The following is a 25,457-nucleotide window of genomic DNA, read 5'->3' on the forward strand; positions in this document are numbered from 1 at the left end:
TATATGTAACACAATTTTTGGAGTTATGTCATACAAAAAATGTTATGTACTGTACAAAACAAGCAAAAAAGTTGGATCAAAGTGACCCAAGTAGTGTTCAATTTTTTTCCCAAAATGGGGTTATTTTTGACCCAGCAGTTTTAGGAGTGAATAAAAACGATGCCCATTTTGGGAACAAAAATCACAAATAGCCCCCCCCCCCCCAGCCCTTTTTTTTGAGGGACAAAAACAGTTGCAGTGTTATGAGAATGAAATTGTGTTTGTCCAAGATGTGATCGTAGTCACACAGTCAAAGCTGAACAAGTGAAGAAAGTCATATTTTAACAAAATTCTCATCTCATCTAAACAAGACCAGTCATGGTCATCTTATTTTTTCCCCCCAAGATAGTCACACAGCTTATTCAAATGTCAAAGCTGAACAGAAGACGGTCACATTTTTGACATTCCCAAGTATAACACAATGTCATTCTCGCATTAGTAAGACTTCTTTTTCCCAGAAAAAGAAGTCTTTACTCGCTCATAAAAAACAAGATTATTTTGTTCTTGAAAAATATGACTATTTCTGGAACAATGCCCCCTTTTTTTTTTTTTACACTTACAAAAACAAATGGCCATTTTCATAATGGGATGTCAGCTTCAAAGTGTTATGTCACAATCAAAGCTGAGCTTTTAATGAGCCCAAAGCCTGGTTAGGGAGGAGGAACTGGTTTCTTATGATGTTGTTGTTGTTTGTTTTTTTTGGCACTGTTGTCCTTTCAAAAAGCGTGTAAATTTTTTTTTTTGTTTGTTTAAACAACATCCAATTGCTAATTAATTGGCAGCCACTCCAAGCTTACAGATCACCGGGGGTCCGGGGACCCCAGTTTGAGAACCACTAATCTCGATGACGATTCTATATTCGGTTGATGTTGGGTTCCGGGTGGCACGCTGGGGTGTCTGCGTGAAGTTCAGTTCTCCAACGGCCCGGCCACAGAACTGACACTGATGTTTGTGACACCTCGGTGGGGTTGGTGGGTGACTGTCCCGATGGGCGCCGAGATGACAGAAGAAACGAGGGAGGGGTAACGATGATGACGTGACGTCATGCTGTGTAATTGAACAAACTTTTTTTTTTGTATAAAATAAACGAGGGACACTCAACCTTTTTGAGCGACGACATGATGCTGTTTTTCTTGTTTCTCACTTTGTGTGTGTCAAATTGAGGTTAGGTAAGAGAGGTGTGTGTGTGTGTGTGTGTGTGTGTGTGTGTGTGTGTGTGTGTGTGTGTGTGTGTGTGTGAGACATGGAACAACTGTATAAATGTACTGCACTGTAATATATTTAACTCCCTGTTATTGTATGGGTCAAACGGACCCATTTTAACAATAAAGTTAATTCCCCGCATAGTCACGGTTTGGCACCCGCAGATTCACTCCTTTGTTAATTTTAAAATAATAATTATTATGATTTGTAATTTTTTTTGTGTGGAAAACACTTATTGGACGTGTATCCCCATTTTTTTCAAGAATTTTTGGCGTTGAAAAAAACCAACAATATTCCAATATACTGTATGTATACACATATATCCATATTTATAAACATATGTGCATACAGTACCTATTATAGACAATAAATTCTTATTAATTTCCTGCCAGCTCAAAGCATCATATAAGGTGAATTCAGTTGGAAAATCCATTTCAAACTTGAGAGCTCACGGAAACCCGAAAGAATCCGCATTAAAGCAGCGCAAAAAGCTTGATGTTCCCTTCATCATATTTGTGAAGCGCCGTTAATATAGACTTTCGAGACGCAAATAAATAAATAAATACCCCTCCAATACAAATCCTTATACAGTGTATGTTATATGACACACGCACGCACAGAGGATTAGGGATTACCGAGCTCTTTTGATTCACGTCAGTCCCAGGTGGTTCGGTTTTCAAACGCCCTCGCCTCCGTCCTGGATATTCCTCAGCTCCCCCCTGTTGTTGCGACATTGGGCTTGTCCTGTCAAGGCCGGGCAAGGAGGGTGGTGGGGGGGAAGATAAACATCCACACATGCTAGCAATTCATCTTAACGAATAACGGCAAACACAAAAAATTTGCGATCTAAAAAAAAAAAAGGAGCTGATTGATAATGTCTGTGTGACCAAAAAGCAGACAGACTGCGAAAAGAGAGTGTTGTTTCTGTTGCTGTTTGCTTATGCTTCTAAAGTATTTATTGCCTTGACGATCCCAAGCAATTTATAAGGTCAGCTCAATTAAAAACAAACAAACAAACAAACAAACAAAAAACCCCAAAACGTAGTCCAAGAGTATTTTCCAAGGTGGTTTCGTTTGGCCTCGGAGAAATAATAGCGCAACCAAACTTTGCCCCGGTAGGACCATGAGCTGTAGAGTGATGACATCACAGAACAGGGTGTAACTGAATCCCTACGGCTACTTGCTTGAATGATTTATAAAAATAAATAAATAAAAGCACAACAATTAAGAATGTTTGTTAACATGACAGGAAATATTTCCAGATGTATAAACACACTCGATTTTAAACATTCCTAAACAGCATCAGATTGATCCGAATGGACGGTTTGATGACACGCTGTGAAATGATTGTTCCTCTTCACAGCGTGCAAAAAGCCACCAATTTCAGAGTTTATACAGAGAGCGGGGGAAAAAAAAATCTGTTTTTGTGATGGACTGGTTCTAATCAATTTCGCTACGGTGCAAGTAGTTCAATCCTAGTCTGTTTACACCCTTCTTCAAAGATCACACTTTTGATTTGACCTTTGACGTGTTGCAGCCCTCCACTCAGTAACCTGGCGAAAGTCCAACAGTTTGTTTTGGACGTGTTGGGGGGGTGGGGGGGAGTTCTATAAATCCATAAACAGAGGTAAAAATTAACAAAATGCTTGTGAATGCTTGAGAAAGGGCAATCTAAAGACTGAAGGTTGTTGTCGAAGAAATGGCCTTTTTGGGGAATGTTATTGTGTGGTATTGGCTATAGAAAATCAAGTAAAAAAAAAAAAAAAAAACCCTATGGGGGTATAACGTAATTTTTTTTTCTCAACGTTCTCCTCGACCCTTTCGTCCCGTCTTCTACTCGAGTAAGCCCCCTCTCTGATTTGCTGACAATTTTGTTAAAAAAAAAATATATATTAAAATATCCACCAATTGCTCATACAGGGCAAAATCTGTGCAATATGACACGGGTCACAATGACCCGTGACTGCTCCTCGTGTATGAAATAAATAAATGGAACGAAGGGGTTCCTTCATAATAGATGTGAGGGAGGACTCTGCACATACTGCATACAATAATAATGTGATCTATAGGGCAAAAAGGCCCAATTTATGGAGTGTAGAAACACTGCCGAACACTGACACATAAGTTTAGAAACGTAGCTAAGATGGAGTCGTGAAAATTCTGGAGAAGGACAAATCATTGTGTTACATGTACAAGTACTTATGACCTATGACGACGACGACAACAACAACAAAACTTCAAACACTGCTGGGTGGAAACCCGGATGAAACGTTCACTTTTCTGTTTGAGGAAAGGAGGTGCAAATTGCATTGGATCACATGGGCGCCCCGGTTACCACGGCGACCTGGTTGCCAAGAGATCTATTTTATCTGGAGAGTTCTGTCTGCCGGTGCAGATGTCGCCGGGCACCGATCTCAATAACAAGACCTCCTCTGTGAAAAGCAAACAGTGGACACTTTAGGAAACAAACAAACAAACAAAAAACCAAACCAAAACAAACAAACAAAACCGAAGTGAGTACTAACCGCTAACAGTCTGTGGACTTTTGTTTTTTACTTCAATACCGGAATTGGAGAGCCAGGCGCGCTGTGTGGCACTCATGAATGGAACCAGATGATTCAGGTTGGCCGCATCCTCCTCCTCCTCCTCCTCCGTCTCCACCTCCACATGACGCAAGTTTGGACGCGTCTGACGCGTGGCTCCGCTGTGCACCCGCTCTCTTTCCAGTTGTGAATAACCCTTCGCTGGGATACGGAAAAGTGTTTACGCTTCCTCTCTGCTCTCCTTGTAGACTCCGTGCCGCCCCCCCCCCCCCACCTGTGCTGCGCTCGCTTTCAGTCGACACCACCGCACGTTTGCGCGAAAAGACACCGCGTGGCACATGGCAGCGTCTATTTGAAGCAGGCATTGAGTTTGTTTTGAAGGAGCTTCATTCATCCATTTTCTAATCTGCTTTATCCTCAGCCGCCTTCGGTCAGTAGGCGGGGGACACCCTGAACCGGTCGCCAGCCAATCGCAGGGCACACAGAGACGAACAAGCATCCGCGCTCACACTCACACTTAGGGACAATTTAGAGTGTTTCATTAACCTGCCGCGCATGTTTTTGGAACGTGGGAGGAAACCGGAGTACCCGGAGAAAACCCACGCAGGCACGGGGGGTGCAGGGATCGAACCCTGCACCTCGGCACTGTTAGTCGACCACCAACCATTTTCTCCGAGGTGGGAAAAAGGGGGCATATATTTGAAGGGAGGCATTTCTAGAAGTGGACGACTGGTTAAAATGTAGTGGGGGGGGGGGGGCATCAACACCCCCACAAGGGAGAATCAGGTTTAATGGACAACGAAATGCCGCCAACGCTGCGGGAAGAGTTTCCGCTCAAAGAACCCTCCCATCGATCGAGTTTGGAAGCTGGGCTAGCGCTACGTGGAAAAGCTGCCATTTCCAGGCCCCACAAAAACTTTTGCTCTAGATTACTTTGGATTGCTTTCGGAGCATCCAAGCCAGGCGCAAATTGTAGAGCGCAAAGTTGATTTATAACATCGGAGGCCGTCCGGGTCATCCAGCGAGTTCTCGAGAAGCAAAACGCCTGTACAAAGAAACAATGTTGAATGAGTGATTACACTGGATGCGATCCGTACGAGAGATCCTGGTAAGAGGTTTTGTCTTTGGCTAGCGTGTGGACTTTTTTTTTTTTCTGAGAAATATCGTTGTGAGACTACTCTCTCCAAATGCCGGAGGTGGTTTCAGCCACGTTGTCAATCATACAAAACTTCTAGTGGCCTCAAATATGTATCCCCCTTGGTATCGGATGAAAAGTGCTGATTCCTTTTGAGTTTGTCCCCCCCGCCCCCCCACCATAGTTTGACTCATGCAGATCTATTGAGTCACAAGTGTCTTTGGCTGCCACGCGCTCTACAGACTGTTGAAATAGAAATAAAAAGAAGGCTTTTTCACGATTATTTCCTAGCCGGTTACTAGGCAAACACTTCCAACGATCGGCAAATTTGCATTGGGGAGGCTGTCGTACTCGCGCGCCGCCGCGAAAACCAAGTGCAGCGTGAAAAGGCCTTAAGAGTCAAAACTACAACCAAAAAAATGACAAACGCGATCACCCATCCCATTTCGGACCAAGTCTGTGAAATTGGATCGTGGTCGGGAATTTCAAGTCGAAGGCAATTAAGGGACAGAGACAACGAGAGCGCCAGTAGCATCAACAAAACTGGACTGCATGACTATCAATCCAACTTAATGGGACAATTCGATCAGGGCAAGACACTATTATCTGATTGTAAGTGATGGATTGTTTTTAATTTTTATAGTGGTGCAAATACGTGCTCGCTCTCGCTGCGCTGCAAGAGACGATTCAGACGGTATGACACCATCGAGGGAGTTGCGTTAATGTGGCTTGACTTCAAATTTGGCCGTCGCACTCCAATTAGAGAAAGGCGCGCCTGTTGGGGGGGGGGAGCGCGTGATGTTTTATGGACACCACTCGGGATATTTCACTCACATTCCTGCTCCGTTTTGGTTTGTTTTTGTGATCCAAAAATTTAAGGGAGCAGTTTTTGATGAACAATCGCAAATACTGTGCATGGGGTGCTTTCATTTACAATGACATTTTTTTTTTTTTTTTGTGGGGGAGCCAAGCTTTTGACAAAACCGTTTTTTTAAATTTGTTTTAAAGGTTTTTCCTCCAATTGCCATAACTTCATGAATGCGTTGCGGTAGGCTGCCATATACAGCGTGCTCAGACCTGCATACAAATTCATAAATGTCATCAACCGAGGAGCCCCGCATCAAATTCGTTCACCCTTGTGGAATATGACAAAACCCTCTCGTCTGAACATCCCTCTCGCGAAAGGTCACCTCAGGGAAATTGTGCATATTGCTTTTTTTTTTTTTGCTCATCTGAGTCGAGTCAAAGACCCCCCCCCCCTTCCTCCTCCCTCCCTTTCACTGCCTGTCAAACTGCTGCTTCCTCCTGCACTTCATATCCCTCAAGTGCATCGTGGCCTCGCGACTCCAGACGGTCAGCTGAGGTTGAGGCGTCTACACCGCGTCGCCTCTACCTGTGTCACTTTGAGCGCTTCCGTATGCGTGATTGTGTGATTTGACGCCGCTATAGAGATGTATTGCGCATGTTTGTGTGTGTGTGTGTCCTCAGGTGCTCCAGATATGCTTGTGTTCCAGACAGTCAAGTCAGAGGAGCATTGTGCTCGGAGCCGGCCTTCGATCTACTCATTATTGCTGAAGAGCTCCCCCGCTGCTTTATGTCCTCAACGTATTTACACACATGCGCACGCACAGGCCCATAAATGGGCCGGCAATACTAAATGCGGCTGCACAATGAGAATTACTCGCAAAGCCGTCATATTTTTCAAACTGGGAGACTTTTTAGGATGTTGCGCTTTAGAGGCGCCACTGTAGATGCCTGTTCTGTTTTATCTGCTTTTATAAAGGGAAACGGTTCTTGTTTTGGATCACTTGGAGAGGCGGACTTAGTAACGTGTCCGATGTGTGAACTTTACATGACCTTGCCTTATCAGACTTGCATGATCGGCGAGTCACCGGATGTCCCATCTGGTCACGCAGAATCCTCCGGGGCGGTGAACACTTGAAAGGTCCGCTTTTGTCTTCTCTCCACTGGGAATAAAAACAAAAAAAAAAAAAGAACAGCCTGCGTCTCAACTTCCCATAATAATAGCTTGTTATTTTGCAGAGGAACATGACGTCTTACCCTAAGGTACACATCGTTGTCTTAAGCCGTTCATTGTGTGGTGGCAAGGAGGATATTTGTTCATGCGGCCGCCATTCCGGATTGAACACCCTGGAGGGTGTGGATTCGCCGTCTAAGCTCGTTTCGAAGTCGTGGCGTTGTCGCCGGCGGAGAGTCTGGCTGCGTGAGCGTAACAATAGAATCCAGCTGGGAAGGAGCCAAAGGAGTTGGGTGAGGTGGTGCAAAAACTTTCAAACCAAGAGATACATTTTTCTTCTTGACAAAAGCCAGAGCGCAGAACTTTTTTTGCCCTACTGGAAGATCATCGCTGACACTTTTGTATACCACTTGTTGAAATGAGAGAAAAGGTCATAGGTCAATGTGAACTCAAACATGTTTGACAAAAACAACCCCCCCACAAATATGTGACCAATGAATGCCATCAAAATGTCTTTTTTAGTTCTAGATTTGATGTGGTGATATCTCATACTAACAAAGGCACCCGAGTATGTGCTGTCATCTTTTAATTGGCCTTGAATTTCATTCAAGACTGCCTTGGAAAGCGATCAATTAACCCAGTTGACTTCTGGAAGTTTTTTTTCTTTTCTTTATAAACATTACTCAGAAAGTTCAACAACCGGTATCGCATAGGCATACAGTACTGCATTCTTGAATGGCGCACCCTCGATTTCCTTTCTCTGCACTCGCAGACCACTTTCGAGGGAATTCTTTCCCTCATTTCCTTTGCCGATCCCCACACTCGGGGGGGAGGAATTTCAAAGAAAATGTTTTGGCTTTGGCGACGTGACACAGCATGTCTGAGAAACTTCAGGAGCAACAAGCTGGCAGCGAGGTTACCTGAGGCCACACGGTTGCAATGTGCGCGCATTTCAGCAAGACACACACACACATCCCGACTGGTAAACGGAAGCCCATCGGCACAAATGGAGATGACGGCTTTTTTTATCTCTCGTCTTCATCCAGTCATCCGGGCTTCTCTTCCTCCAACAAAAGTCCTGCTTTGATTCAATGAACAGCAGAAGATTTCATGAGCGGCGCAATTCAGGAATTTTGCGGGTTGTGAAGGCACGAGAACGTTTTTTTTAAAAAAATCATTTTGGGAGCAGAGGAAAATAGCAAGAGCCACAGGGGTTTCATGCAACACATGTCTGAAATAGCGCAAATTATGCAACCAATGAAAAGTAAACCTGAGTGTCGGGGTTTGGCTTGCACAGAGCTGCCCGTCACCTGGCACGGTTGAGGACTATTGACAAAAGAGCAGAAAAAAAAAAATCATCAAACCTGGCAGTCTTTTTTTTTTTTTTTTTAAGTATTGGTTGCTAGCTAAAGGCGTTAAATGGATCATAACTTGACTGCTCTGGTTGTCTTCAATATCATGGTATCGCTCACCACTATGTCAAACTTTTTTTTTTTTGGGACATAATCCGACAGAAACTTTTCTTAGCCATTATGAGGTCATTGTCATGATCCTTGGGAAAGGAAGACGGCCTCATTGAAGCATCCTGTCCAGACAGACAGACAGGGCCCGATTCCCAAGCCAGGTGTTTTGATGCAGCCCGGTGTCAGACATGAAAGAAAGAAGTCTGGCTCCCACCCAAACAATCCTTTGCAAGAAGCAAATTCAAGTGAAGTCCTAATTCCATGCGAGCTGCTGCAAAAAGAGACGATCTCTTTTTTTTTTTTTTGGTCTGAAAGGACAATTTCAAAATAAAGAAATAATCTTCATTGGAGGGGTTTTGTCTTACGGAAGACTGACTGGGTCACACACACTTAAGTAGACTGATGAGTCACTGTCTAGTTTTCAACGCTGCTCCCCACAACACACCCATTTCCTTACCTGGCAAACCAAACTCAATTTCTTCTGGTACAGCGATTGAGTCGGAGATTTCCGGGCTACCAATCACGAACCACGCACACCTGTTCTGATTCAAGATGAAGTAATCAAGTAACACACTTATGAAAGCTTTGTTTTTTTCCCTCCTAAAAAAACCTGAATGCACGGGAAATGGACATTCAAAAGTTTCTTTCTTTGGAGCCTTGTTTCCATAGCAATAGGTTCTGACATCTTCGGTCGTGACGAGCTCTTTCTTTTTTTTTGGTTGCTAGGATGGGAGATCAGGGGAGGGTTACAACAGGCACAATGTACCACATGTCAACAGAGGGCTGTGAGGGTGAGCTCGATTAAAAACAAAAATACGCCACATTTAAAGTTGAGCGCTTTTGACTGCGGGCGACGATCGTGAACGCGAGTGGGATGTTGGAAGATGAGCGTGTGAGAGACTGGTATATTTGATTTGCAATGACACGCCATGCCCAGAAGAATATTGCAATAATCTGTTGATAATCAAGCAAATTGCTTTTTTTGGGGTGGGCGGGGGGGGAGATGGGAGATATTTAAGTGCATCAAAAGATCTCATGGGCTCCAGACTAAATTCCATGCCTAAAAAAATAAAACGTTTTCCTCATTTAACAAACACAACATGTTGAACTCAGAGCAAGCTACATATTAACTGAAGGTGATGGCGCGAGACAAATTGATTCGCTTTTCCTCTTCGCGGTGACTCCAAAATGGAAATTTCCACGTTTGCCTGCTGATCCCAGCAGGGGTGCCAGCAGAGGCAACAGGCGATTGTCAATAATCCCCGTTGTCCGTGAAAGCAACGCGAAGAACCCAAACGACCTTCATTTACACCTTGGTCGATATGCAAAAATGCAAAATCTCAGATCCAAATCAGGGCATCCAGGTAGCGCAAGTAGAGCTGCATAGGTAGCAATTTGTGAGCATATGTAGCTGGCAATTATAAAACTGGGCAATGTGGTTCACTTAAATCTATTTTGCTGACTCTCAAGCATTAACCGTGATTTAGCTTTGAGTACCTATCAATTAATTAAGTGACCCTGAAGGAAGAGCGGTTGACTTTTTATGGATGTACGAGCATACTGGGCAGCAGGGGGCAGCAAAGCACAATATTGTACTTTTTTTTTTTTTTTTTAATGATAAACCGACAGCCAGTATTTCTATGTGGAGGCAAAACAACAACAACAAACAATACTTACTGATTGTCGTTTTTCTTAAGATGAAAATATAAAACTCACATGTTCTCTTTATTTGCTGTATATAGACAGATGTATATCACTGGAGATGTGGATTAAAGCACACACAAACAAAAACAAAAAAGCTTATGTACGAGGATCTCAACACGTGTTGGAGAAATAAACAGTTTAAAAAAAACTATACAGCTTCTAAATGTTTTGTCACAATCCGACTATTTCATCTGTATTCTGTACACGTGTGGGCGCAGGGGGTATTTTGTACAAAATATGAACTCTAAACATTTATTTGTAACCTAAAATAATAGTTTATATGTACAAGCCATTTAGTATGAGACGTATACCTAAAAGACACTTGTAATCGTCATTCTGTGAGAACAAAAAAAGCTTATGTGGAACCCGGAAAGCCTCCAAAAAGGAGACGTTATTAAAGCAATTTTTTTTTTCCCAGGGGGACAGCATCCAGCAACCAGACAATACTGATGACGAGCGACATATTTACATTTCGCACATTCATCTTAATGGTTAAGGGTGTTGGTGGTGGGAGGGGGGGGTGGACCAGGGCAGGGTGGGTGGGAACAAAACCAAGCAGGTGTTTATTCAAATGGACGATGGGTGAGGCATGAGAAAATCTCTCGACGAGATTTTTGTTTTCAACGTTCAAGTGTAATCAGGAAGTGCTTCGTTCGTTCAAGTGGCTCCCCTGCCTTCTACCGAGACCCCCCCCCCCTCACTTTTTGGGACAGGGGCCTTTTAAGCGAGGCATGTGCTTTTGGAGGACTTTCCATTGAAAATTTCTACTTGATCAAACATCCCCCTTCTTAAAAAGGCACTGCGAAAAAAGAAAGGCGCGTTTGAGCTCTTCTAAAAAAAAAAAAAAAAAAAAAAAAAAATGAAGACAAACATACCTCCTGTGTGAAGCAGTGCCGTCCCTACCCGGAGGGTGGGGGTGAGGGGTCTATGAGCGAAGGAGGGGGGGAGGGTTGGATGAGGGGTCATGGATGGGATGAAGCGATGAAGACTATCATGTGGATTCTGCTGTTCCATTGCAGTGGCGTCTCTCAGGAATTTGAAGCTTAACAACCTGTCTCTCCTACAAAAATAAGAGTTTTCGGTTTTCAAGAGCAGAACTCGGGAGATAAGTCGGCGGGACCATCTCCTTCAATACTTTAAAAAGTTGACTGAAAACTTGCCTCCACTTGAACATTTTCTGACATTACACTGGACACATCCTGTTTTTATTGTTTTTTTGTCTTTGATGGAAAAGCACCTGACGTATAGAAAGAGAGGATAGAATAGAACACCTGAGAGGGATGACCACAAGGGGGCAGTGCAGCACTCCAGAAATAATAGCCAAGAGGAAGGGGAAAATACGAAAGGAAGGTGGTGATGGGTGACTGACTACCCAGCGCCGCTTTGTCCACTGCAGCTTCGGGTTGAAACGTGAAAGGGGGGTGGTGGGGGGGTGTCGGGGTTGAACGGATGCATTGTGATGGACCGGGCCAAGAGAAGGCGGCGATTTGTGGCCTGTTAGTGGCCGTCGTGTGTGGTCAACATCTCTTCAGCTCTCCGGTGCAGCTCCAGGGCTGTGACGGTGGAGATGTCCTTGGGTAGCTCTGATTTCCTCCGCATCAGCGGCCGCTCTCGTCTGTGGTCTTTCTGCAACTGAACCGAGCGATGAGAGAGTTTGAGTTTCCGATTTCGATTTTAAAAACACTGAAGCGGGGGACATAAACGATAAAGCTGAATTTGAACGGGAATGTAAATGTAACTCAGTGCTTTGAATGTGTTCTTTGAAGCTGAGCATTATTAGACGCGAAATTGTCAAACTGGGGCGTGTGAAAGAATGACTCTTGATGCTCGTGGCCAACATCGATTTGGGCCGGGCGCTGGACTATGTGATTTGAAGAATAGCTGATTTGGAAGCTGCCTGAAGCTGGCACTGTTGCATCAATACTGTCGACGCTGGGGTGTTCTCTGCTTGATTAAATACACGGCGCACTTCAAATAGACTTATCTTCCTCTTATTAGCTTTCAACTGGCATTTCATAACACCAAATGTCAGGTCACGTCTTTCCCACTGCTCAAATTAAAGTGGGTCTATTTGGATCGTAGGCTTTCGTAAAATGCAAAGACTGTTGCCATTTACAAATGTACCTGTGTGGCCTCCTCAGCTACTGTTTTCTTCAGCAGGCTGACGTCATCGAGCAGCGGCGCGTCTGTCTCCATGTCCGTTGGCCCGCCGGAGCTCACTGGGTCCGTGTACGTCAAAAACTGTGGGAGATTAATGATAGTGATATTTTTAGTGCTGTTAAAAGGCCCAAACACACTGTAATTACTGGACCGGTGTGATAATGTTGACTACCTGCGGGTTGGACTTGGCGAGATTTTCAATCTTGAGCCAGGCTTCTTCTCGCTCCTTCCATTTGGCTTTCTCTCTGTGGATCGACGGCAAAAGACAAACGTTGATACTATAAAAAAATACGTTTTCGATACGCTATCATTTGTGAGAACGAAGGCGCAATAGCTGGCATCGTTCTGCCAGTTCTGAGCGTGTGTCTTCAAGCAAGATCGAAGTTATACAAAACGAAATTGGTCATGTTGATGGGTGACTTGCTCAGGAGCACCTAAAATGGGATTTTATGAGGGCAATGCATGTTTCCCCTCCTTTATACTTTCTATTTGACTCATTTTCAAGAAAAACATGAAAATGGCTGTCCGTATTTATTTTATTCGGAAATATGGTATCCTTTATTTTCATGATGGAATTTTAACATGTTCAAAAGCACTACATTTAAAATTACAAACTTTTTTTTAGAATAAAAAGGCCGTAGGTCACATTGACCCGTTGACGAGAAACAACAGAAGGGGATGGAATGAGCCATAGACAACATGTTCACTTTTTTTTTTTGTTTTGAACACTATTGGATCATTAAATACAGAATTGGTCAAACTGACCCTAACCTTTTGGGCCAACAGTTGCAGCCATTTAGTAAATTTTCATGTGCTGTTTTTATGTCCAAGGTGAATGATCCGTGATGTAAAGACAAAAAAGCTAATGCCTTACTTGCTTTTCTCTGCCCTGAACTGCTGCGTACAGTCGTCAAACAGCTTTTGGTTCATCTCCATGAAAAGCTTGAGCGCATTGTAAATCAAGCCGTGGATGGTCCTGAAAGCACGGCACACATGAGTGCACGTTGTCACATTCAATGGACGATTCTTTTAAAACCGAGCGAGGACTGTGAAAACGAACTTGTTCCAGTGAGTCTTGGAGTTGCGATAGAGCGCGGGAAACATAATGGGCAGGATCTTGGCGGCGTTGTCGCTTATCAGGCTCATGATGTACTCGTTGTTCCAGTAGTACAGCGCTCGTTCGGCCACCTGACGCAAAAGACGGTCAAAAAAAAAAAAAAAAAAACCCACGATGCTTGATGTACGTGCGCGGCGTGTGAGCGATCGCCTAACCTGAAAGTGCGGGCTGGACACGCATTTGGCCAGCTGCCTGAAGAGCGGCTCCATGACTTTGACAAACTCCGACGGCTCAATGACGTCAAGGATCTCCTCCAGCTCGTTGAGGAACATCACCTCTTTGGGGCTGTGGGTCTTTGGCCAGTACTTCAGTAGAGCCATTACAGTCTGCGCGGCCCAGTTAGTGTTCATGTTAGCATTTGAACATGACGTTTGGCAACTCGATGTATCCGTTTGTGAGCCACTATTCACCCGCTCGCAAAAACCAGCTAGTTTCAGCGGAGGTCAAAACAGGGGGTGTAAAAAGTGCGATGGAGTATTTTGGTTAAAGTGGGTTCCAGACACATGAGCAGGGAAGGTGTTTTTGTGAAGACGATTGTTGAGTTCACCCGAGTAAAACCCTGCATTCTGAATGTTCTGCAACTGAAAACGCACGGGCAGACTCAATTGAAGGAAAGCCAGTCAACCTAAACAAGTAAGACTCGCAACTCACCGGCTCTGTAAGCGTGCTATCTTTCTCCAGGAACTGGACCACACAGTAGGCCAGCTAAAAAACAGGCAGACAAGGAACACAACTTTAGTCCGCCAATTACGGTGGACTCATGCTGAGATTTAACACTAAATGATGGTACCTGCGGGTGGTAAACGCTCAACGATTTTACTTTGTGCAATGGCAGCAGAACTTTCAGTAGAAATATCTTGTGTTCTTCTTTCAAGGGTAACGCGAATCCGTTGATTATACTGGAAGGTTGTGGGGAGAAGAATTTGATTCAACTTAGGACACACCACCAAATGGGACTTGCATTTTGACGAAAAAACAAAATATCCCTCTTACCTGCCTAATATTTCCAGTAGCTCAGCAATTCCATTGTGATGTTCAGTCTCATAAATAAATCTGGGAGGGGCGGGGGGCAAAACAAAACAGTGTTTTAAGTGACTGGCAATAAACACCCGCACCTCACATAACTGCACACTCACCTATAAAATATGTTATTGATGTGTTTCCTAATATACGCTCGCAGGCCCAGAAACTTGCCGTAGATTCGATGCAGGGTGGTCTTTAAAAAATCTCTTTCCCGAGGGTCTTCACTGTCAAACAATTCGAGGAGCTGAGTGCAGAGTGACATGATTTAATGAAACCCGGAGGAAAAAAAAAACAGGCCCACAAAAAGCCAGGAGAGCACACCTTACCTGCATTACAAACTTCTGGTCAATATACTTTTTGGCTATGTTAGGTTGAAAGTCAGTCGACTCTAAGAAGCGTAGAAAGAATTCGTAGACAAGCTGTTGAAGAAAAACAAGAGATTGAAACATTGCGGTCCAACGGCGAAACAGATTCATTCCTGTTGCTAAAAATGCACCTGAAGATGGGGCCACGCGGCCTCGAGCGTGGGCTCGTCTTCCTCGGGGTCGAACTCGGCACCCGTCGGGTTGGACGACGGCGGCAATGTTCGGAACATATTCACGGCAAACTGAGGACAAAAGGGAGAGCAACGTTCCAAGAAACGGCAACTCTTCACACATCACATGAAGATAGAAAGGCTTGACGAAATAAAGCTTTTTTTTTTCTTTCTAAGAAACTGCAACACCAAGAGTTTTACTTCATTTTTTGTGTGGCTTTTGTTCGCAAGAGCTGCATCACATGTGGTTACGGAACATGATGTGCAGATTGGGCCGTTCCACCACTCCGTCCGTTACCTAATATGTTCTGTGTGAGAAGTCGGGAGGCCTCTGTTATGTACCGAATGTTCCATATAGCAAAATGTGAATCGGAATATTTGTCCAGACGCAACATGTGAGGACGAAGTCTTGGCGCAAACACTCGGCTCAAAAAATGTTTGTCCTTCCGCTCTTTGATGACGAAAGCTGCCGGCAGGGTTTCAAAGCTCGATTTGGAAGGTGCGAGGGTGGCGGCGTGGCTACATTTTCATGATGATGCACGGATCAAATAAAAAAAAAAAAAAATAGGAGCAGGGAGAGCAAATTTGCACCTAGATCGGCAGCTGCGCGTCACGCGGCACGCTTTGATTTACTTCAAAGGTAGTTAGCGCGCAGCCTGGCCCATTTCGAATGAAATAACACCGACCCCACTTGTATTCGTTAACACGTACCAAGCCATAGAGATTACTGACCATGTGGACCACTTCGGGGTAGATGGGCTCGGTGATGACGTTGCGGTTGTGCGTGATGTACTCCACCATTTCGCTCAGCGCCGCCCGCTTCACCTCCTTCCATTTGAGGTCACTCAGCGGGTCGGAGATGAAGTCGAAGAGGACGCAGCACTGCCGCAGCTTCTGAATGAAAAGCTTCTCCTGCTCAGTCGGGGGAACGTCTGCGCATTCGTGGAGGGGAGGAAGCAAATTTTCAATTCAGGTGTACATCATGTTTTGGTGAATGGAACATACAGTAGATGTCATGTTTGTTCATATCATAGCCAAGAACGTTTGTTTACTAAAAGTAAGAGTGAGGAAAATGGTCGGACGGATCTTAAGGGGGAGCCCTACTTACAGCAGGACAGTTTAAATAACTAGTTGCAGTGGCGTGACTAAAATGCTACATCGCCATATGTTCTTACTTTTAAGAAGGAAAATAAACAGCTTTGGTTGAAATAAAGCCATTCATGATTTTATCGCCCTTCAAAAGATTTGCCGCCTGCCAATCAACTCCATGAATCAGTAAACCTCGCCGTCGCCGCCAAAAGGCTCTGCAGCGCTCATCAAAACGTAAATCAATAATTTAGCGGACATTAATCATGCAGTGGCTGAGTCACACCTATGTGCTGCTACCCCCCCACCACCCCCCCTTTTTTTTTCGCGGTCCAGAGGCTTGTGTGCTGGAGATGGTGTGACGAACAAAAAGTACAGCGGGTTCAAATATATTGACGACCGGACCTTCGTCCTGCAACTTGCTCCCCATGGGGGCAGCACCAACTCTGGGGGTCCACATAAACAACTGGCATGAGGCTGTCACCATGGCAACTGTGGAACAAAAGAGCAGGACTTTGGACCGGGGTGGGGGTCAATTTGGCTAATCAGAGATGCGTGCAGGTGCTGCTCACACTGAATGATACATTACTGCACAGGTGTCAAAGTCAAGGCCCGGGGTCCAGATGTGGACCGCCACATCATTTTAAGTGGCCCACGAAAGCAGATCAAGGATGACAACTTCCACGATGCTTCCTGAAATCTGTACCAAAATTTCAAATTTTCAAATGTAATACATCTGGAACATATTGTAGGCATTTTCTTGTGACCAAATCAATCATTACAACAGTTGAATAAAACGTCATTCTTGCCTTCTTTATACAGTTTCAGTCGTAAAAGCCCTCCAAGGGAAACAGTAATTATAATGTGGCCCGCAACAAAAATGAGTTTGACACCCCTGCTATTCCGAAGCTGCTCAAGTGGTTGTCTGTCGTTGTGTGTTTTGATCAGTTTATTTTTTTTAATGATGTGCTTCCCCTATCTGTCGCATCTAAATAGACTAAAGATTGTACTAAAACGCATTAGGTGGTCAGCTGTGGGCCAGCCGCTGTCTGGCACCATGGTAACCCCAGTTCAAGACCATCCACTCCCAACATCCCTCCGGGACGCACGGCTGTGGTATCTTGAGCAAGACGCAGATACACCAAACTGCTCGACAGGCGCTTAAGTAGTCCCCCTGCTCCACTGTGTGCCACTAACAGTGCCGTGATGGGTCATATTGCTGCTATGTGTCTGCATGTCAGATAAAGACAATTCTGGTTCGAGGGTTTGCGCACAAGCCACTTCCTGTCATGTAAGCTTTCAGGATATCATCATTCATCGAAATGAGCGAGCAAGGCAGGCAGGCCGATGTTAAACACGACGCATGTTGTCATTCCTGTTTGCAGAGTTACGTGATGTGGCTGTTTTAATCTGTGCCTAGTAGTTCTGTTTTGTTCATTAAGTTTTAAAAGCAAAAGGTACATACAACATTGCTAGTTGCCGATTTTTGCTAGGGGCTGTATCATGGCGATGTCACTCAGTACCACTACCTGGAAAGTTCCCAAATATGTTGACTCCCAACATCATTTTTCACTGATCGATGTGTAATTGAGTGGCGATGCCTATCATAGCGACGCATAAAGAAATCTCAAAAGGCCATTTTTTTTCTTAGGAGAGCTCCACATCTCATTAAGGCAGGTTTAGAGAGGTCGGCCAGCTCCTGTTGCACGACGGCACTTGGGTTTCTGCAAGCATGAAATATTAGGAGGCGCGCCTGCTGCACTTGCGGGCCTTGCACACGGACGGATGAAACAACTAACCTTTTCGCATCTGAGCGCGCGCAGGAAAACCTCTAACTAGGTCATAAGTGTGAAGACTTTCCGGAGAAAATAACCTCGTAAAACAAACAAAAGAAAAAAAGAAAATAACACCCAGTGCAGAATTTTGGTAAGACAAGTTGACAACGGGAGGCTTAAAAAAAAAAAAAAAAAAGTCAGAGATGACGTTTTGACCTCACTTCCTTTGACATCCTGAGTCCTGGTAGGGAGGATGGGAGACTCCACACAACATTCTGGACACTTTGCTTCCTGACTTGGGTTGGGCTATGTTAGCAGCAACAGCAACCCAGTTGCAACAACTTCTCGAAAAGTCACCGGACAAGTACACAACTTTGCAACACAGACACAGCACGCACACAAACGCTACTTTGGTAGATTTCCTGCTCTCACCTCTAAAATGCATTAGGGCCACAAGCTGGTGAGGCCTGTTGGAGCCCGGCACATCCAGAACCATCCCGCTGGGCGCTCGAGCGCATGCCGACATGAGTGAGGTGCACCGACCGGGAGAGCAGAGGGAGGGAGGGAAGCCCGGCGCTACCGAGGTGAGGAGCCGGCCTCCATTTTAGTACAAACGCTCTGAGCAGAAAATGAAGCTCCCCTGCAGCTGGATGGAAGCCGCTAGCCCCGTGATGTCATCAACACCCTCCACCCCTGCATGCGGACGCCCCGATTGGACGACGGCGTCCACGTGGGCCGGCCGTTGCGATACATAAACATGAGGCGGGGGCTCGGCTTGGGGAGCGAGGAGGGAAGTGGTGGAGCTGAAGCGGTGATTGGAGGGGAAGTGGCCACAATTTTTTTCCCCTCCAATGCAAACAAGAAAACCGCCATCAATTGCTGGAATGTAAACATAGACCTGAGTAGTCAAGTTAACAGCCAAAAATCACACATTTTCAAACCAGAATGACACTTTCAGCAGAGTGCAGATGTCCAACAGAGGTTGTATCATCCCACTTTGGATCAACAAAAAGTCATACATTACATAATATACAGTAGGGAAGGGAATTAAGGTATGATCTTTTACCGAAGATGACAACATCATGATACAATAATCGGTATACTGGGGAGGAAGCCTACGACGTACTCACAGGTCTTCTCTAACCTCGAATACTAATGTCCTTTATTTCCTCGCGCTCAAATTCAAAAGGCGACAAGAAGCGCCGGGTCTGTCGCCTGCTTTTCGGGTGACACCGCCTGTCATACAAACGCTATTTCTGGTTTTCTGCCGTGCATGCACATGACAGATGGCTGTCTCGAAGCCCCAGCAGGAGCCCAGGTGGATGTGACAGAAACAGGAAGGCAGGAAGCATCGACATCGGCCACACAGGATGTAAGCGTATGCAAGCCAGGCAGCGGGGACGGCGACTAAACCCAGAAGCCCCGATGCCAACTCGACGCAGAGTAGAACAGGAATTGTCTTAAGCAATTTGTAAATTGGAGAAATGGGAGACAATATATATTTTTTTCAAATGATTCAAAGGTGTCTGTGCTCTCTCTCTCTCTCTTTTTTTTTTTTGCTTGATCTATTGCAGAAGTATCGGATCAGAATTTCAGTATCGGCGGTGACTCATAATTAAGTGACTGACTCGGACTTGAGAAAAATGAGGCGCGACATCCCTAATTGGTTGTTTAATTTCACACTTGACGGGTGGGCCAGAATAAGCAGGGAATAGAGAAAAAAAAACATTTACATGCATCTTCATTCATTCAATATTTAGAGTCCGAAATGCGACTAACAAGCATGTTTTTGTTTTGAGTTGTTTTGAGAGAACCACCAGACAGAAGCGCCTGAGGCAAGATTCGGATCCACAACCTCTTGACTGAGATAAACATGCCAATCACAATTTCCATAATTAGTGCCCTTTCAAATCAGCAACAAGCTGCATGAAAAAAAAAAAAAAAAAAAACAGCACCACAGAAAATTGTTTCATCAGGCTGGAAGGCCAATGCCGACTCACATAAAGGGCTCTCTTATGTTGTGTGGTCATGGGACCACTTTGGGCCCCCCCGCAATAACGTTAGGCTGCAGCACAGCTTCTCAAAATTCACTGTCGGCGAGACAACAACTCAGCTGAGTGCTTTATTTCTGTATGTGTGTGTGTGTATGTATACATACATACATACATATATATATATATATATATATATATATATATAAAAATCTTGCCCACCTCCCTCGATATCAGTGTCGCAGCCTTTTCTGACGAGCGCTCAAGGCGACAAAGACTATTTTGCAGAGATCACCTACTGAGACGCAGAGAGCAAGAGCTCCCAAAACAGAAGCCCAGTGTCATTTTGACCCCCTTCGGCGTCTTCCTCTGAGGAGAAGGGGGGGGCTTGCCATGCATCTCTGTGGCAAATCCCGCTTAGTTCATATATCCAAACTGGGCAACCATTTCCAAAAATGTGACTTGTGTTTTGTAACATTTGTTTTCCAGAGTAGAGACCCAATACGTAAAAAATAAAAAACTTTTCTTTTGGACGCCTGAGGTAACATTAAAGCTCAAACCAATATCACCCAAATGTGTTTTACTCTTTTTTTTCCGCTGAGGCCACCACAGGATAGTGCTCGCGGTCGCCAAGACCAAACATGATGACCACAGAATAAGCACTCGTTATGAGGCTGCTCAGTACAAGACGAGCATATACGATTATATTCCGCACTTCACAACACTAATTCATTGCGGCAACAACTTTGAAAGGCCAGCTACACTGCACATGTTTTTTTTTTTTCCTCCCACGGTCTCTCTTGGTGCGGTCTCTCTTGGTGCGGGTGTCAAACTGTTGTTGTTTCCGTTTAGGAACAACAACAACTGGCCATCAGATGGCACCTGCCAGGAGAGCGCCTGCATTCAAAAGGGAACACACACACACACACACACGCACGCGACACCTGTTGAGGATCTGGCTGAGCTCTTCTGCCGATCCGCCCCCACACGATCCACTTTACGATATAAAATATGCCCGCTTTTTTAAAATCTAAAACATGGCAGCAGCAGTTGCGCCAATGTTTTGGGTGAGAATTGGGTTTTCGTGGGAGGTCTGGGTGCGGTTTAGGTACCCTGCGACGTCCAGTGACAAGCAGAACAATTGAACACTCTTCCACGAGATGGCGGAAGGGACAATTACGCCATGTTTCCACCTGAGGCCAAACAACTGAACTAGCTTTCTGTTCAATTCAACAGACCTCGATTTCACACAGAAAAGAAAAATAAATAAATAAATAAATAAACAAATAAGTGGGTGCCTAAATTGTGCCCAAAGCATCACAAAAGCCGACGGTAAGTCAGGCAAGCGGTGCTGCTTCTCGGCACGTTGCCAGGCAACAGCTGCAGTTCCAAACTCATTCGAATATACGGTCCCGATGGGGAAGGTCAGAGAGAAAACTGCCTCTTGAGTAGTTTTACATCTCGACTTTTGCATGATGTCGGATTAAAAGAGCGTGAGAACGACTGCTCTCGCTCCCACCGTTGATAAGTGATCGTTTATTGCTTTACATTCCATAAAGTCGGCGTGCCGTTGACGCTATCGGCGCCGTCCTTTTAATAGGTTTATAAGCACGTTATCTGAATAGCCTTTCGTTGTTGTGAATTTGCTCCACTCTTCTCGGACGGCATGTCACCAATTAAGCGCTTGATGGCGTGTTCAACCAAATAAATAAACCTCAAAATTGACGCTTCAAGCCATATGAGGATCTTTTGACATATTTTTTTCATATGGGACAAGTAGGTGTTCAGTAATCTAAAAACACCTTTGTACTAACAAAAGCCTCGATATTCTTCTGGCAACAAAAAGCCGACATGGAAACATGTTTTCATTTGAAAGTGGGAGCGAGGTGCGCCCCAATTAAGCGCCGGGCGTGTCATTCACAAGTAATAAATAAACACCGCACCTCAAATAGATGCGATTGCCAACCATGCCTGCATGCAAAACTGTAATTTTCAGCTATCCTTTGGCAACATGGAGGTTCATACGCCACCAAGAACCTGCCGGAGGCCAATCATCCGGTATGAGGAACGAAGGGACGGACGGCGGCACGTCTGAAAGCGCCGCGTATCGGTTCACCGGCTAACATTGCGCAACACGAGGGCCTGCGGAATTAAAGCTTTATCTGGATTACCACTAAATATAGACGCTTGGAATAAATCCAGTGCAAAGTCAATGCTGTGTATGTTCCGTGCCCTCCCCCAGGCCCCCCCCCGTGTTTGTTTCCGCGTGTCATCAGCTCAATATGAAAACGAGGGTGGCGGCGGTGTTTGAGCCAAAGTCCTGCTCTCCATCTCTGCGACGAGATTCCTGGGATTGGAACATCTTTTTTACGCTCTGTAATTTAAACGCGGCGGGGGGGGGGGGGGGGGGGGGGGGGGGGACGGACAGAAGCGAAGATTAAATGCACAATTTTAAGGTTGAGCTGCTTGATGGCATCATTCAAGGAAAATCCCACGTTATGTAAAAGCTTCCGGGTGAACCGCGGGGTTTCGATTTTGGGCTTCGCGGTTGGGTGCAAACATGAAAATACCTTTGAATGCGGACAACTTCTGCAGCTCCCGGTTGTTGCTCAAGCTAAAGCGAGAAGAACTCTGCCGCTTATCCTTCTTGACGGGAGTCTGCGAGCCCGGCTGCTTGCCCTTGAGCAACTGGGTGGTCGGCGGCACGCTGTTGCCGGTCTTCCTGTTGGAGCCCTGCTGAGAGGAGAAGAGAGAGAAAAAAAAAACATTAATTCAAGGAATAACCTTTCATCGGACTGTGCCAGAGATGTGGCAAATATAAACAAAAGCAGGTCAGAGTTCTGATTAAGGAGAAGGAAAAAAAAAATTGTGTTCTGACATTACATAACTATTAAATTGGCACTTTGGTTCACATCACAGGAGATTTAAAAATACGGCACGTTTCTTCGCCAAGGTGCTCTATCCAAGACGTAAAGGGAAGTAAAGAGAAAAACATTCTTATTCGCAAATCTGTCCGGGCCAGCTGTGGTGCCGGCAGACAGATGCGGCTTCTCCTCTCCAATGTTGCAGGTTTCTCACAGCTGTGAGCCCCCACCTTCATCAACCCCCCCCCCCCCCTCGACTCAGTTGCACACGGCGCTGACTTCAGCGAAATGCAGCTGTGAAAGTGTGTCATTCACACAGTCACGGGGCAAGGGGGGGGGGGATTCCATCACATCGTTGGCCACACTGTGCTACCAACGTTCACAAGACGGCGGCGAAAGCCGCAAGCACAGTACTGTATGTCCTGTTAAGTTGGGGTGTCATGAGACTAAGAAAAATGGAAGCCTTGTAGATTGTGCTTTTTTTCTTTTCCCGGGGGTCGACAAGCTAAGTTGCATGATTACCAAGCAATGGAGCACACTCATGAGATTTCAGCTCAGTGAGTGTCTAACTCCACAAGGTGTTTCACCCCACCCACCTTTCTTTTCATATCATGACAAGCAGAAATATACTGTGTAGTTTTAATTGTTAAAACCTAAGATACTGGCAGGTATGTTGCTGGTTCATAAAAGGTGAAAACGACCAATTACTACTTCCCTGTTCGCCAATTTATTCCATTTTGGACTCGGTAATACACATACATATGTAAAACCCCACATGAGAAAATGATCTGTGGAAATTTGTGAAGAAAATCACCACGCTCAAGGAAGAACAACCAATCAGAAACAAAAGGCATGACTCATGAGGTGGCAGTCAGAATTTGCCGGGAACTACCAGGCATACCCCTCCAGCCTTGCGCTGACCTGTAACTTTGAACTCTAGTACTGAAGCTTTGCTGAAAATATGGAACACTATAAGGAATACACAGATCCGTCAAAATTAAGAAAATGCTCATCCCTGCAGTAACCCTTCATTTCGAATGAGTCGTGCTACCAACGGAGTAGCGGCCGGTGACTTTTATGCTAACAAACAATGTAAAACGCTAGTGACAGGCTAAGGTTTGCTATGTTCAGCCTTTTTCAGCCATTATGCGGTGGCCCTTTCAGAATCAGCACTGCTCCTGTATATGCAAATATAATATGATAAATAGCATCATTTCACAATGTGAAAATACATTTTTTGCTGTATTAGTTAAGCTCTTAAATCTGTGTAGAATTTTTTTCATTGTAAAATCTAACTGAATATTAAATATTCGACATTCTCTGGGCTTTTTATCTTATTCAAGCCATTCCTCATGGAAGGATGCAACCTGACACAAAAAATATGCACAGCATGGTAAGAACATCAATGATGATTTCATTTGAATGGATAAAACAAAAACATAAATATTGAATATTTTAAAAAGCAATAACATATATTTAATTGCATTGATTTATGAAATTTGTACTGGCCCAAAAGGACCACTGTCAGTGAAGTTCGCGTGGCCTGACACAATGAGACAGTGGCCCTTTACAATCGTTCATGTTGACCCCTGCATGATTCCTCAAGAAAAAATATGAATATATTTGTGGGGCCATATCTAAAGGTAACACTCCATCACGATATTATTAAACTGAAGATTCAATGCAATTGTTATGCTTTAACTTCGGCTGCCCCCAAAGGTTGGGAGGGCTTTTACAAGACGTTTTGACCCCCCCCCCTCCCCAAACAACACAAACACTAAATGAAATTCTGCCAAAATATGAGGAGTATAATAAAACTTATATGTCCCACAGTTAGCCTCGACAGCTCGCCTACCTCATGTTGTGAATTCTCCTGCCCTCCTCCACTCTTGCCGACTTTGCCAGATTTAGACGAATCCTGAAAGAAAGAAAAACATTTCTCAATTGAGAACCAAAAAAAAAGCCAACAATAAGCAAACCACTCAAAATCCCAACTCGCATGTTTGACAAGTAAGCTAACGGTACTTCAGCAGAAATGAGAGAGAAACCATGACGAAAATCAGTGTCGCGCCATTCAGAGGCAAGCGAGTGGGTTGAAACGATGCTATTTGACGTGTGGATGCGGGAGTTTAGGTGAAATAGTGCAGCGTAAAACCTATGCAGGACTGCGGGGAGCTGAGAGCTAGCTGGTTTAGCAATTTATGAGGAGTGGTAGGGGGTGGTGCACTCATAGCTTCATATTCTCTGCTAAGACGGTTTTACCCCCTCATTAGGGGCGCGTCCACGAGCTCGAGTAGTGGAAAAATGGTCCAAAAAGCTACGCTGGCGTGAGTTTCCCTGCAACTCACCTTTTCTTTTTTCGTTTTGTTCGGCATTGTCCAAACGTCGCCGCCCTAGCTCCCCTCTTGAATCCTCCACTGGCGAAACCACAGCAACTCTCTCCTTGTGGCCCGTCGCACACTGCGAGGCGGTTCATCCTGTCCTCAACATCCGATTGGTTCCCGGTAGTCAGCTGACCCACTTACGCGAAAAATGACGTCTTCCAACTGCGGAAGGAGAAAAGGCGCCCCCAGCCGGCCACTATCGCGAGAGGTGTGGTCGCGACCGGCGAGGGGAATCTCGCGGTGACGTCGTTTTTATGGAATGGAGAGCAAAACGAAGTGTTATTTGTTGTACTGTATACAAACACAACACCGCTACAATTCAGTATCGTCAGTGTCAGTTTAGAAGAACTAAGTGTCCCACTGTATTGCACCCCGACCTAAATATAACTTGCTGTCTTGCGCTGGCATGTTTGCCACAAATGTTAACTCTTATAAATTGGTCCAATATAACTTCTCG

At 44.9% G+C, this 25,457-nt stretch overlaps 1 protein-coding gene across 3 annotated transcripts; it reads right to left on the reverse strand.

Moving 5' to 3' along the window:
- Positions 1-10,046: 10,046 nt before the first annotated feature.
- ppp2r5cb (protein phosphatase 2, regulatory subunit B', gamma b) lies at positions 10,047-25,095 on the reverse strand. Of its 3 annotated transcripts, none has more exons than XM_019895035.1 (16): positions 24,965-25,095; positions 24,472-24,534; positions 22,323-22,485; positions 15,633-15,832; positions 14,862-14,972; positions 14,692-14,784; positions 14,479-14,609; positions 14,336-14,395; positions 14,133-14,241; positions 13,994-14,047; positions 13,498-13,668; positions 13,286-13,413; positions 13,100-13,201; positions 12,398-12,470; positions 12,190-12,306; positions 10,047-11,697 (listed from the first exon to the last, which is right to left on the reverse strand). In XM_019895035.1, exons 1-16 carry the CDS (start codon positions 24,989-24,991, stop codon positions 11,563-11,565), a joined length of 1,737 nt encoding a protein of 578 aa, XP_019750594.1. In that variant the 5' UTR covers positions 24,992-25,095; the 3' UTR covers positions 10,047-11,562. The 3 variants fall into 3 exon arrangements, with proteins under 3 accessions (XP_019750594.1, XP_019750593.1, XP_019750595.1); XM_019895034.1 differs by having other exon boundaries at positions 22,323-22,488; XM_019895036.1 differs by lacking the exons at positions 22,323-22,485; positions 24,472-24,534; positions 24,965-25,095 and adding an exon at positions 18,194-18,413.
- Positions 25,096-25,457: the final 362 nt, after the last annotated feature.

The sequence above is a fragment of the Hippocampus comes genome, unplaced genomic scaffold (genome assembly GCF_001891065.2).
Source record: "Hippocampus comes isolate QL1 unplaced genomic scaffold, H_comes_QL1_v1.1 scaffold8, whole genome shotgun sequence".
Taxonomy (NCBI): Eukaryota; Metazoa; Chordata; class Actinopteri; order Syngnathiformes; family Syngnathidae; genus Hippocampus; species Hippocampus comes.

Bases quoted from the DNA above. Each gene is read 5' to 3' on its own strand.
- ppp2r5cb (XM_019895034.1), bottom strand. From the start codon at position 24,991: ATGCCGAACAAAACGAAAAAAGAAAAG. The intron at 22,489-24,471 runs GTAGGCGAGCTG...TTCTCCTCTCAG, and splicing joins AGGAGAATTCACAACATGAG to CAGGGCTCCAACAGGAAGAC. The intron at 13,669-13,993 runs GTGAGTTGCGAG...TGGGCCGCGCAG, and splicing joins ATAGCACGCTTACAGAGCCG to ACTGTAATGGCTCTACTGAA.